The sequence below is a fragment of the Meriones unguiculatus genome, chromosome 3, assembly GCF_030254825.1.
Source record: "Meriones unguiculatus strain TT.TT164.6M chromosome 3, Bangor_MerUng_6.1, whole genome shotgun sequence".
NCBI lineage: Eukaryota > Metazoa > Chordata > Mammalia > Rodentia > Muridae > Meriones > Meriones unguiculatus.
In genome coordinates, this window is record NC_083351.1 from 18,037,209 (window position 1) to 18,049,442 (window position 12,234).

At 51.7% G+C, this 12,234-nt stretch overlaps 1 protein-coding gene across 4 annotated transcripts in view; it reads left to right on the forward strand.

Annotated features, from left to right (window-relative positions):
* Positions 1-981: 981 nt before the first annotated feature.
* The window catches only part of Arid1a (AT-rich interaction domain 1A), a 75,538-nt gene continuing 64,285 nt past the window's right edge, over positions 982-12,234 (forward strand). For 2 of the 4 annotated variants that reach the window (XM_021643607.2, XM_021643625.2), the window contains exon 1: positions 982-2,497. In XM_021643607.2, the coding sequence (XP_021499282.1) occupies positions 1,364-2,497 (1,134 nt within the window). In that variant the 5' untranslated portion in view covers positions 982-1,363. The remainder of the gene's footprint in view (positions 2,498-12,234) is intronic. The other 2 variants (XM_021643600.2, XM_021643615.2) reach the window with 1 other exon arrangement.

Below are 12,234 nucleotides of genomic sequence, written 5' to 3' on the forward strand. Positions count from 1 at the left end.
CTGCCCTCTGACTTTAAGTGACCTGGGCAGTCCCCTCCCTTCTGTCTGTCGGTAAAATGGGGATAATCCAGACCTCATGCCCCCAGGGCCTTGTCAGGCCTGGCTAATGAGGGCAGGGCACGGGAGAACCCACAGTTTGAACAATGGTCAGCCCTCCTTTGGGGCAAGCCAAAGGGGGTAAGAAGCAGGGCTCGCTCAGCTGGGTCTCCACGGCGGGTCTGCAAAGGGCTTTGAAGAAGAAAAGTGCCGTGGAGGTGCTAAGTCGCAGCCAAGAGACCAGGCCCCGTGCCAGGGGCGGGGGTCAGGCCCGGGCCGCGGCGGCCGCGGTTTTCGGGCTCAGGCCAATTTTGCAGGCGCGGGTAAAGTTCACGCGGCCCGCTCCCTCCGCGGCGGCCAGGAGGGGACAGGCCGGGATGGGAACGCCGCGAGAGAGGCGGCGCGGGCTCCGGAGGCGCGGGCTCCGGGCCGGGTTTTCCCCGAAGCCTTCGGCGGCGGCGCTGCCGAGCGAGCGAGCGAGGCTGAGGGCTTGCCGCCGCCGCCGCCGCCGCGGCTCGTTCTCTCCCCTCCTCCTTTGTGAGGGGAAGGGAGCGAGTCCATTCCACGGCCTGCGCCCGCTCCGCGCTCCACTCCGGGTTTTTCGGGCGGCCGCGACGGCGCTGGGTAAAATGGCAGTGCTGAGCCTCGTGTCGGAGTGAGGGGGACTCGGAGGAGAGTGGGGCGCTCTAGCCGCTCAGTCCCGCCGCCCGCCCGCCCGCTCGCCCGCTGCCCGCCGCCGCGCAGCAGCCCCGGCCCGCGCCGCGGCCGGGAAGGCGAGGCGGCGCGCCCGCCGGAGCCGCGCGCCCACTCTGCCTGCCGGCGCCCCGTCCGCCGCCGCGCGCCCTCCAGCCCGCCCGTCCCGGGTCCCCCTCCCCCCCGCTCCCTCCCTCCCTGCCCGCCCCCTCCCCCTCGCCTCCCTCCCTCCCTCCCTCCTCCTTTCTCCGGCAGCAGAAAGCGGAGAGTCACAGCGGGGCCAGGCCCTGGGGAGCGGAGCCTCCACCGCCCCCCTCATTCCCAGGCAAGGGCTTGGGGGGAATGAGCCGGGAGAGCCGGGTCCCGAGCCTCCAGAGCCGGGAGCCGCTGAGCCGCCGGCGCCTCGGCTGCCGCCGCCGCCGCCGCCGCCTCCTCCTCCTCCGCCGCCAGCCCGGAGCCTGAGCCGGCGGGGCGGGGGGGAGAGGAGCGAGCGCCGCGCAGCAGCGGAGCCCCGCGAGGCCCGCCCGGGCGGGTGGGGAGGGCAGCCCGGGGGGACTCGGCCCCGGGGCGGGGTGGGAGGGGGGAGAAGACGAAGACAGGGCCGGGTCTCTCCGCGGACGAGACAGCGGGGATCATGGCCGCGCAGGTCGCCCCCGCCGCCGCCAGCAGCCTGGGCAACCCGCCGCCGCCGCCCTCGGAGCTGAAGAAAGCCGAGCAGCAGCAGCGGGAGGAGGCGGGGGGCGAGGCGGCGGCGGCGGCGGCCGAGCGCGGGGAGATGAAGGCGGCCGCCGGGCAGGAGAGCGAGGGCCCCGCCGTGGGGCCGCCGCAGCCGCTGGGAAAGGAGCTGCAGGACGGGGCCGAGAGCAATGGGGGTGGCGGAGCCGGCGGCGGCGGCGGCGGCGGGCCCGGCGCGGAGCCGGACCTGAAGAACTCGAACGGGAACGCGGGCCCTAGGCCCGCCCTGAACAATAACCTCCCGGAGCCGCCCGGCGGCGGCGGCGGCGGTAGCAGCGACGGGGTGGGGGCGCCTCCTCACTCGGCCGCGGCCGCCCTGCCGCCCCCAGCCTACGGCTTCGGGCAGCCCTACGGCCGGAGCCCGTCCGCCGTCGCCGCCGCCGCGGCCGCCGTCTTCCACCAACAACATGGCGGACAACAAAGCCCTGGCCTGGCAGCGCTGCAGAGCGGCGGCGGCGGGGGCCTGGAGTCCTACGCCGGGCCCCAGCAGAACTCGCACGACCACGGCTTCCCCAACCACCAGTACAACTCCTACTACCCCAACCGCAGCGCCTACCCCCCGCCCCCCCAGGCCTACGCGCTGAGCTCCCCGAGAGGTGGCACTCCGGGCTCCGGCGCGCCGGCCGCCGGCTCCAAGCCGCCTCCCTCCTCCAGCGCCTCTGCCTCCTCGTCGTCTTCGTCCTTCGCTCAGCAGCGCTTCGGGGCCATGGGGGGAGGCGGCCCCTCAGCGGCCGGCGGGGGAACTCCCCAGCCCACCGCCACCCCCACCCTCAACCAACTGCTCACGTCGCCCAGCTCGGCCCGGGGCTACCAGGGCTACCCCGGGGGCGACTACGGCGGCGGGCCCCAGGACGGGGGCGCGGGCAAGGGCCCGGCGGACATGGCCTCGCAGTGCTGGGGGGCTGCGGCGGCGGCGGCGGCGGCGGCGGCGGCGGCGGCCGCCTCGGGAGGGGCCCAACAAAGGAGCCACCACGCGCCCATGAGCCCCGGGAGCAGCGGCGGCGGGGGGCAGCCGCTCGCCCGGACCCCTCAGGTACACGGCCGAGCGGGGAGGGGGCTGGGGCGAGCGGGGCCGGGGGGCGGGGGGGTGGCGGCCGCGGGGAGCAGGCCCCGGCCGCGGGCTCCCCTCGGGCCCGGGCCCCCGCTGCCGGGGAGCTGCCATTGTCTGGCTCTTCTCTCTTAAAATGGCTGCCTGTCTGCCTTCCTCTCCTTCCCTCGATCAGCCTTTGTGTGGGCCTCTTCCAGAGGTGTCTGTCCGGTCTCTCTCCCTCCGCTGGTCCTTCCGAACTCCGGGGGGCTTCAGGGGGGTGCAGAGCAAAGTGTGCCTGGAAGGGCTGGGCCGGGTGAGGGGGGTGCCGGGGGTTCGGGTTCGGGTGGAGGCAGCGTCAGGAACCCGGGAGAGAGAAGCGACGTTTTCTTGCTCACCTGCCGCTCCTCTGTTCCCCCCCCCTTGCCTTTCTCTAGGCCGTTCCCCAATATGTGCTTTTAAAGAGTGGCCCCTAGGGCTCGGGGGACCTCGGGGGAGAGCTGGGGCCTGCTTGGGGGCAGCTTGAGGCCGACTGTGGTTCGCCCTGGGCCGCCCGGGCCACCTCCTGTCTTAGTCTCCGTCGGCCCAGTGGCCTGGGCTTCTCTCTGGAAGTGCTGGTAAACAGCTGAGTGATTGGAGTAGTAAGTGCAGATTGCTTTGGTTTGGGATTTGAATTATGGAGGTAAAATCCTTCTGTCAAAGCCAGGAGACAGTTGGTCTTAGGTTGACATCCTATCTGTGATCTGATTGGCTCCCCATCTTCTGCTCTTGGCCATTTATAATTGCCTCTGATGTAATGGTACAACAATCCTGATGAGCTCATAAACTTTTACACTCTGCTTTTCTGCCAGTGATAACCCAAACCATCGCTGCCACTATTCGCCTTTTATTCCAGAGCTGAAATTGGCTGTGACCTTGAGGAGGGAGGTTTAAGCAGCGATACTGTATCAGCGGGAGCAGAGTCCCAGACTGGCTGCCCTTGTTACATTGTGCCTGAAACAAAAGAGGAGGCGATGGCGTTTTGCTTGTACCTTGGATTTATTTTGCTTGTTATGTTTTATGCAGTCTGAAACAGATTCTGTGTTGTTGGAACAGTAGCTGAGTTTTTCTCTACAATGGGTTTGCTGTTTGTTTTGGTTTTGTGACTTTCCTGATGGTATAAATGAGTTCTTTGATGGCTCTGAAGATACATTTGTCTTGAGTAATTTTTTTTTTGACACTGTTCGCTTTACAGAAATGCGATTATTTTACTGGCCTTTTTATTAAGTGGCAAATGTGGGCTCTGTAGGGAAGAAGATGATGTTCTTAATATTTTACTTAGCGATGGAGCGTCCTGATAGAATTTGATATTGGGTTCAAGAGCTCCCTTTTAAGCAAGGCTTGCTTCTTTGTTTACGAGTTCAATCTTGTTAACACTTTCTTTTGTTAATTGAACTTTGGGAGACCAGCTCAACTGAAGGAGATGCTGATGTCTTCAGTGATCTAGACAGATTTTCTCCTGGAGGCTTGTTTTAAGAAATTAATGACTTGTTCCTGGGATATTTTTGTTTTGTCATCGGTCATTTTAGAGTCTTAAAGTAGAGACCGGTCAGTATTTTTCTTTTTAAGTTGTGACTTTTTCTTTCTTTCTTTTTTTTTTTCCTTTTTCTGTCTTCCAAGGTTTAAAGATATGACCTACAATGACACTATTGCCACTTTTAGGTACCTTTTCGTACAGTTTTACTTATTTTTCTTTGCTCTCCTCTTTCTGGGTGCTTTCGTCAAAAATATCAAGTCCTCTTTGGAGTCATCTTTTCAGAAGGGGGGAGAAACTCCCTCAGGTTCCCATTCCTAGCAGTTCTCCTGTTGTGCTGGATTTTCTTCCCTTAGAACAATAATTACCTGTTCTGGGAACTTTGAAAAGAGCCATGTAAGGCGGTTCAGCTCTGCTGTGATGCTGCAATCTAACCTGATGTTTTTCATCTGTGTTGTGAGAGAGGCATAGACTCGTCTTCTCCCCTGCTGCTTGGGGGATAAGTTTTGCTTTGGAAGACGGTACACAGGTCCCCAGTCACTGTCCGATGCAGCCCTGCTTTCCCTCGTTTTGTTTTGACTGAGACGTTTACCCCTCTTGAGAACTATTGGAGGAAACGGAGGGGGTGAATGTCGAGGTCTGTTGAGAGCTGATTTTTGCTTTGAGTTAGGGTCTCATGTACCCAAGTGTGTTCTGGGATTCAGTGTATATATAGTTGACTTTGAACTCCTGATTCTCCTGTCTCTGCCTCCCAAGTGCTAGCATTACAGGCGGGAGTCATGTTCTGTTTATTTATTTTTTTAATCAACTTTTGTGGTACAGTAACTTCTGGCTTTGCTCATTAAATAATTGAACATCCCCTATGTGTCTAGGTACTGGTCATATGTTTGTCTAGGGGCCACAATAGGAATGTGGGTATGGTCCTCCTCTGTGTGCTGCTGTGGGATAGAAAACAAATTTTTTTTGTGTGGGGGGGGTTCTCTTATCATTACTACTCACAAAATAGATTCCTGTTGGGTTTCCTTCCAGTTCTGAGATGTAGGGAATGAGCTGGAGAGCAGGAACTTGTGGAGGAGCTCACTTTAGTTTTGTGAGCTTCAGGTGTGTATAGCAATCTAGGAGTCTAATAGTCTGCAGCCCTGGGGAGAGAGGGGAATAGGCTTTCCTCTGAGAGTCTCCTTGCTACGTGTGGATAAACCTGTCCTACCTTTTGAAGTCTCAGGTTGGTTTTGAACTCTTGGTCCTCTGCTTCCATCCCTGAAGTTCTAGGATCCACGTGCACATGTTTCACCAGGACTGTTTTTGTTTTGATTTTAAAAATGTATGTGAATTTGTTTGTCCACCTCCGTGAGTTTATGTGCACCAGATGCGTACAGGTGCCAGAAGTGGCCAGAAGGTGTCTGATTCCCTGGAACTGAAGTTAGCGACGGTTGTGAGCTGCCTGATGTGGGTGCTGGGAACCGATCGAACCCAGATCCTCTGTGAGAGCAGTAAGTGCTCTTGACTGCGCCCGGCCGTCATCTTTGTCTACAGTTCTAGGACAGGTTTTTATGTTGTGCTGGGAGTTGAACCCAGGACGTTACACGTGCTTGGTAAGCGTTCTGCCAACCGAGCTATATCACTGGTCCCTAAGCATTCTTCAGGAAGGTCATTCCTTTCCTCAACCCAGCCATAGATTAAAGATGATTTTTTAGGGCTGGGCGTGGTAGTTCTTGGGAGACAGAAGAGGTGTATCTGCGTAAGTTCCAGCCCAACCTGGTCTACATCGTGAGTTCTAGGTCAGCCAGAGCTGCACAGTGAGACCCAGTCTCAAAAAAAAAACCAAAATATTTTCTTATAACAGATGATTAGGTAAGGTGATGATGTTATTTGACTTTGCTTTTATGAAATAAAGGTTTGTGTGTGTTTTTCGTAGGAAGTAGGACAATCACAGTGACGCTTGCCTTCATCTTTTTAATCACCAGTTGCATGTTTCAAGGGCTTAGAGGGTACTGATGATAACGGTTTTAGGATACCTATGTGCGTGGTTTATGTAAAGCTTTTTAGGTAGGTCGCTTTTAGCAGTAATACCTAAAGAGTAGTACTAGTTTATTATAATGAAAAAGTGAGATACAGCCTGGTGAGGTGGTGCATATATATGAGGTGGAGGGAGAAGGCTCAGGAGTTTGAGGCCAGTTTTGGCCACAGAGACCCCCGTTTACAAAACAAAGTGGAGCTCCAGTAAACTAGTAGTTCTGGATTTGACTGCAGAAGCATGGCTGTTAGTTTCTGCTGTGCACTCCACTCCAGACTTGTGGGAAACAGATTCAGGACTCTCCTGCATTTGTTATCAGGATGCCTACTGGCAGATATTCTGGGCTGGCTAGAATACAGAGCAATTGGAGTTCTCTCAATTTAGGAGGGAAAACCACACTGAGACAGCACAGCTGTGGAGACTTCAAGTTTCTCTACAGGTCCTGGTTGTGGGTGATGGGAGTTGGGATGGTGGTGTGAGAAGAGAGGAACAGCAAGGCTGATTTCTTTTATAGTTATCATCATAAGGACTTCTTAGTTGCAGCCCCCTCCACCACCATGTTGCAAACTGTGGTACCCGGCTGTGACCTTCATATTGGGATGTTGGATCAGGCCGTACAGGTGTGATGTCAGCGACAGTAGGCATTTCACACAGCAGTTAGTGGACTCTTTAAAAATATGGGAGTAGGCTAACAGAACAATGGACTAGGCCTTTTCCTATCCTCACTCCTAAAAGATGGTACTGATTTACTTTTAGAAGCAGCGGAGGCATGCAGATATGTTTAAAATAATGGTATTCAAGGGCCAAGAATGGTGGTTGACATCTGTATTCCCAGTACTCACGAGGCAGGAAGATCTTAAATTTAAGGCCAACTTAGGTTATGTAGTGAATTAATTCTAGGCCAGCCTGGAGTAGAGAAATCCTGTATCAGGGGAAAAAAGTATGGCGTCACATGCCGTAATCCCAGTGGGGAGACTGAGGGACCCTAAAGCCTACCTGGTATTTGAGACAGCCAGAGCCAACCAATTAAGTATACAGCATAAACTGATGTCGAATAGCATCCTTCCAGTGAACTGCGATTCCTGGAGCTTTGGAAGAGATTCTGGATTCCCTTTTCCTTTTTTCTTTTCTCCTCATCCCCCTTGTTTAGATTGGTCCTTAAACTGCACACTGAGTTTTGTGTTGCCTAGTAGTGAAAGGTCAGAGAACTTACAGCTGAGGAGGGAGAGAGGGAGAGAGGGAGAGAGGCTTGGGTTCCATAAGACTGACCCAGGACAAGTCGTTTGCATTTTTGGTTAAACGAAGTTGGTGGACCAAATAATCTTGCTCTATGTTGAAACTGATTTGAGTGTAGACGTCTTCTTCCGTAGCACTCCCCCCTTCCATTGTCTCTGTTCTTGTGTGTGTGTTTGTATTTGATTTTGAGATAGGGTCCTGATGGGTAGCTCAGAATGGCTTTCAGACACAATCTTCCTGGGATCAGGCCAGAATTTCAGTAGTCTTTTGAAGCTATCTTCCCCTAGGCTTCAGGAACTCAAAAGTTGTCTCCTGGGATTTGCAGGGACAAGCTAGAAGTTGAGTGCTACATAGAAGAAACTTTTTTCAGAACTGTTAATCTGTTTGTCATTAGTCATTTCACTTGGTTAGAGGTTTTAAAACTGTGAAGGAAAAATACTAGGCAGAACTCATAGGACTTGAAAATAGTTGCTCTAGGACCCCACGGAGACTTGCTGCTGGGGTGGGATCGGAAGTAGGTATTGATACAATTTAACATCAGTGTGGTGCTTTGAGGCAGGAGGATAGGTGGGTGGGGAGGTAGCATTTAGCTCTCTGGGCTCGGTGTTTGGGCAGGTCTCGGTCTGGTTTGGGCAGTTGGTTGTAATCTGAATGCCTGGACTTGCCCTGTAAGTTTTGCTGAGAGAAACAAAAGTTCTGAGCCTGGCACAGGAGAAACTAAGTGTTAGGCAGTAAATTCTTTAGGTTATTTGTCTTCCTCCTACCCTGGTTTAAGGAGCTACATGGTATGGCTTTCTGTAGTCCTGGAAGTGTGACCCCCTACCCCCAAGCCCACCTAAATTTTTCTCATCTTGTTCTTCTTTTAGTAGTTTAGAAGTGTAATTTCAGCATGTTGGAGCTGTGCTAGAGGGAAGCTTGCCTCTACTGAGGAGGAAGAAAAGGTAGAAGAAAAGGTGTTTGATAATTCTCTGCTTGACACAGCAGCTTCTTCCTCTGAAGGAGCTGAATGTTTCAGAGCTTTGTGTAAATACTTGCTGAGCTGTCAATATGTACCCAGGAGGTTTCTGTAGTAAGATGTAAACGGTTCTATAGAATGTTTGACAGGCAAATTAATAAACAGTTTTCAGGCAAAGATAATGCTAGTCCCTCATGAGGTAGAATAAAATAACCTGCTGAAAAAGGTACAGGGAAGAAGGTGGTGCTGCCGGGCAGGGCACTCGGGGAGAGAGATTTGGAGAGGTGATCTAAAAGAACTACCAAGTAAAGATGCCAGGGTGGAAGGAAACCTGTGGCTTGAGTCCATGCTAAGTTGAAGACATGAAACCTTGTTAAAAGTCAGTTGCAGTTCCATAGAGAAAGCCAACAGAAGTTTGGGAAGAGCGCCCCAAGTTTCATAGTGAAGTAAGTGTGTTCAAAAGCTTGGCTTGGGAGACTCCGAGTTAAATCCTTGTTCCTTTGGAAAAGGATTTGTAGTTTGGCATGAGCTCTTGGATTGGATTTACATTTCTGGAATACCAGAAAGGAGAAAGATACTGAAGGCTCAGTGTCAGCCTCACTCTCACTCAGCTGTGCGTTATAAACTTACTTGCTCAAGGGCCAGGCGTATTTATACAGTTTTTACAGGGCTTCTCTGTAAGACACATGGCTAAAATTCTTCTAATCTCCCCAGTTCTGGGTCAGTCAGCTCACTGGATCCTGCTTCAAGGGTTACTTGGGTAGAGTTTAGAAATTTACATTTCAGATTAATATTTCTCGATTTGTTCCTTCAGTAATACTTTCTTTTTATGGAGAATGAAGAACCCAATTTGGTAGCCTGAAAGGACCAGAATAATCTTGTCTTTTATCCACTGAGCAGGGCTTGGTGTCCCAACCCTCAGGATTTCTCTGTAGTCCTGGCTAGCCTGGGCCGAGTAGACCAGGCTGGCCTTTACTCAGAGATCCCGCCTGCCTCTGCCTTCCAGTTGCTGGGATTAAAGGTGCAGGCCACCACTACCACCGCCCAGAGGTGGCCTGCACCTTAAATCCCAGCAACTGGAAGGCAGAGGCCAGCCAGGGCTACATAGTGAGACCCTGCCCCCTCCCCCCCCCCAAAAAAAAACAAAAAAACACCACACAAACAAAAAACTAAATCTACTGATTGACATCAGTTACTTCACAAAAGGTGGTTTTTGTTGTTTGTTTGGTTTTGTTTTTTTAAATATCAGTGTCCTGTGAGAGCCTGTTTGATTCAGTTTAGATCATAGCAGGGAATATGATTGTAATTATGGCCCTGATAATAATTTTTAGGTTCAGCTCCGTTACACAGGCTGTCAGGTTGTTTTAAAGCAAAATTAAGAAAAAGAGTTGGATGACTTGGCTTTGATCAGTATTGTTAAGTCATTTCCCACTACAAAGATGATAATGTTGTTAGAGCTACAGTCTTATTGTTGAGAGCATAATTTCCAGATCAGGAAATCTGGAGATTCTAGTGGGGGTGAGAAATGGGCCCAAATACTTAACACTGATTAGGCACTAAAAGAGGATTTAAAAGGCACAGGTGGAGCCAGGGGTGTTGGTATAGGCTTGTAATGTCAGCATCTGGGGGTTGTGATGTGGAAGATTCGGGGCAAGAGAACTGTTTCACGTTCAAGCCAGCCTGGGGTACATAGAAAGGCTGTTTCAACCCCACCCACACTCCCTTGGAAAGACTGAGGCAGTATCTGCTCTAAAGAAATTTAGTCGTTTTGGACTTAGTGCACACATCCAGAAATCATGGCAAAGTGGTTTTTACTGTGGATGTAGTCCCAGGTCAAGTCTATAGGCTAAAGGGCATCAGGAGTGAGGGGCAATCAATCAGGAGTGAGCAGGATTAGTCAGGGATAACTGTTTAGATTCATAGTATTTGACAAGCTTTTTTTTTTTTGGTGGTCGGGGGTTGTGTTTTGAGACAAAGTTTCTCAGTGTATCCCTGGCTGTCCTGGAACTTGCTCTGTAGAACAGACTGGCCTCGACTCACAGAGATCTGCCTGCTTCTGTCTTCTGAGTGCTGGGTTTAAAGGGGGTGCACCACCAAGCCTGGCTAAAGCTAAATATTTTAAAAGGGAAAAAAATTTCAAATATTAACTTGTACTTTATCCATAATGATTTCTAATTTCATGGGCTTTATAGAATCCAAACTGTGTAGCCATTCCTGGACCTCTAGTTTATGTTAATGTTACAGATTGATTCTATCATTCTATCCATAAAGTCCTTGAAAAGGAATGGTTGCACAGGCTGGTCATGGTGCCTGGTAATGACCTGTAATCCCAGCACTCTGGGACGCAGAGGCAGGCTGACCCCTGTGGGTTCAAGGCCAGCCTGGCCTGCAAAGTCCAGGATAACCAAGGCTACACAGAGAAACCCTGTCTTGAGAAGCCAGAAACAAAAAAAACTGCAACAAAAAAGGGTTGCCTTTGTTTCTGTGAGTGAATGTCACGTGTGTTCAGGTGCCAGAAGAGGAGGTTGGATCTTTTGGAGTTGGAGCTACAGGTGATTGTAAGAAACCTACTGTGGGTGCTGCGAACTGAACTCTGGAAGCACAGGAAACATTCAAAACCACTGAGCCATTTCTCTAGTTTAGGACTCGTACATGGCTGTTATTTCTAAAGGGCTGGAGGTGTGCTCAAGCTGAGTTGCTGTAGACCTTAATGTTGCTTGGTTGGATGGTTGGTTGGATAAGCCTGAATACTTTGCTGTAGTCTGTTCAGAGAAATGTCCTTTAATACCATTTATTAGGTTGACTGTGGCCAAGAAACTCAGTGCTACAAACATGCTTATTCTTTATTGAGCCTCTGAAATGCAATGATTGTGATTTCTCTTACCTACTTTTCCGTGTGTGGGCCTGGGACTTGTGAATGGCCGTCAGTGGATGCTTAATAGCCAAGTGTGAATGTGTGACTTGTGCCAAGCCACTACAAAAATGATTCCTCCTGGAAGTGGGTGGGTTATACTGCACCAGTGTGGAAGTGTGTGTTTGTGTGAGTGAGAGGTTGCCATGAAGCACAGAGGTCAGAGGGCAGTTTACCCGGTGGAGGTGGTGCTTCTTTCCACCTCCCTTTACATGGATGGTGCAGGGTTGGGAATGGGGGTGCTGAGTGTAGCCTGTCAGGCTTGTTCATTAAGCAAACAGCCATATCCATTGAGCCATCTTGTCAGCCCTGCAATTATGGAATCTTGGGTTTCGGTTTTTTTTCAAGACTGTTTCTCTGTCCTGAACTCATTTTGTAGCCCAGGCTGGCCTCGAACTCACAGCTATCGATTTGCCTCAGCCTCCCAAGTGCTGGGATCAAAGGCGTTGGGCCACTATAGGTACAATTATGGAATCTTGAATACAGATTCTAAGTATCTTTTCCATAGGGCAGTGGTGGCACATAATCCCAGCACTTGGGAGATAAGAGAGGCAAGCAGACTCTGTGAGTTTGAGGCCAACCTGGTCTGTTTATACAACGATTTCCAGGATAGGGCTACACAGGGAAAACCAGCCAGCCAAACAAGAAATCTTAGAAATATCTCTTCCAACAAAAGCCTTGGGGTTTTGCACTGTGGGAAGGTGAATTTTGTATAACTCAACGTTGGGTGTCATAGTTAATCTGTTCTGGATTGTAGGTTCACAGGGACCTGAAGATGAGCTCCTTAATCCCACATTTGGTCTTTAGCTGTTTACTTTTTGTGTGTATCTGAGTGTAGGCATGTGCTTCATGTGCATGCTTGAACGAGCCCATTGAGTTCAGAAGAGGGCATTGGATCCCCTGGTTTTGCAGTTACAGGTAGTTGTGAGCTGCTGTGTGGGTTTTTGGAACTGAAACCCAGTCTTCTGCAAGAACAGTAAGTACTCATCATCACTGAGCCCCATTCCCATATTTTAGAGAAGTCAAGTTAGGGTAAACATTGACTTAACTATTCAATGAAATTGTCCATCCCCCATTGAAGTGGAGAAAGGTTTTGTCTTGTTTTGTTTTGTTT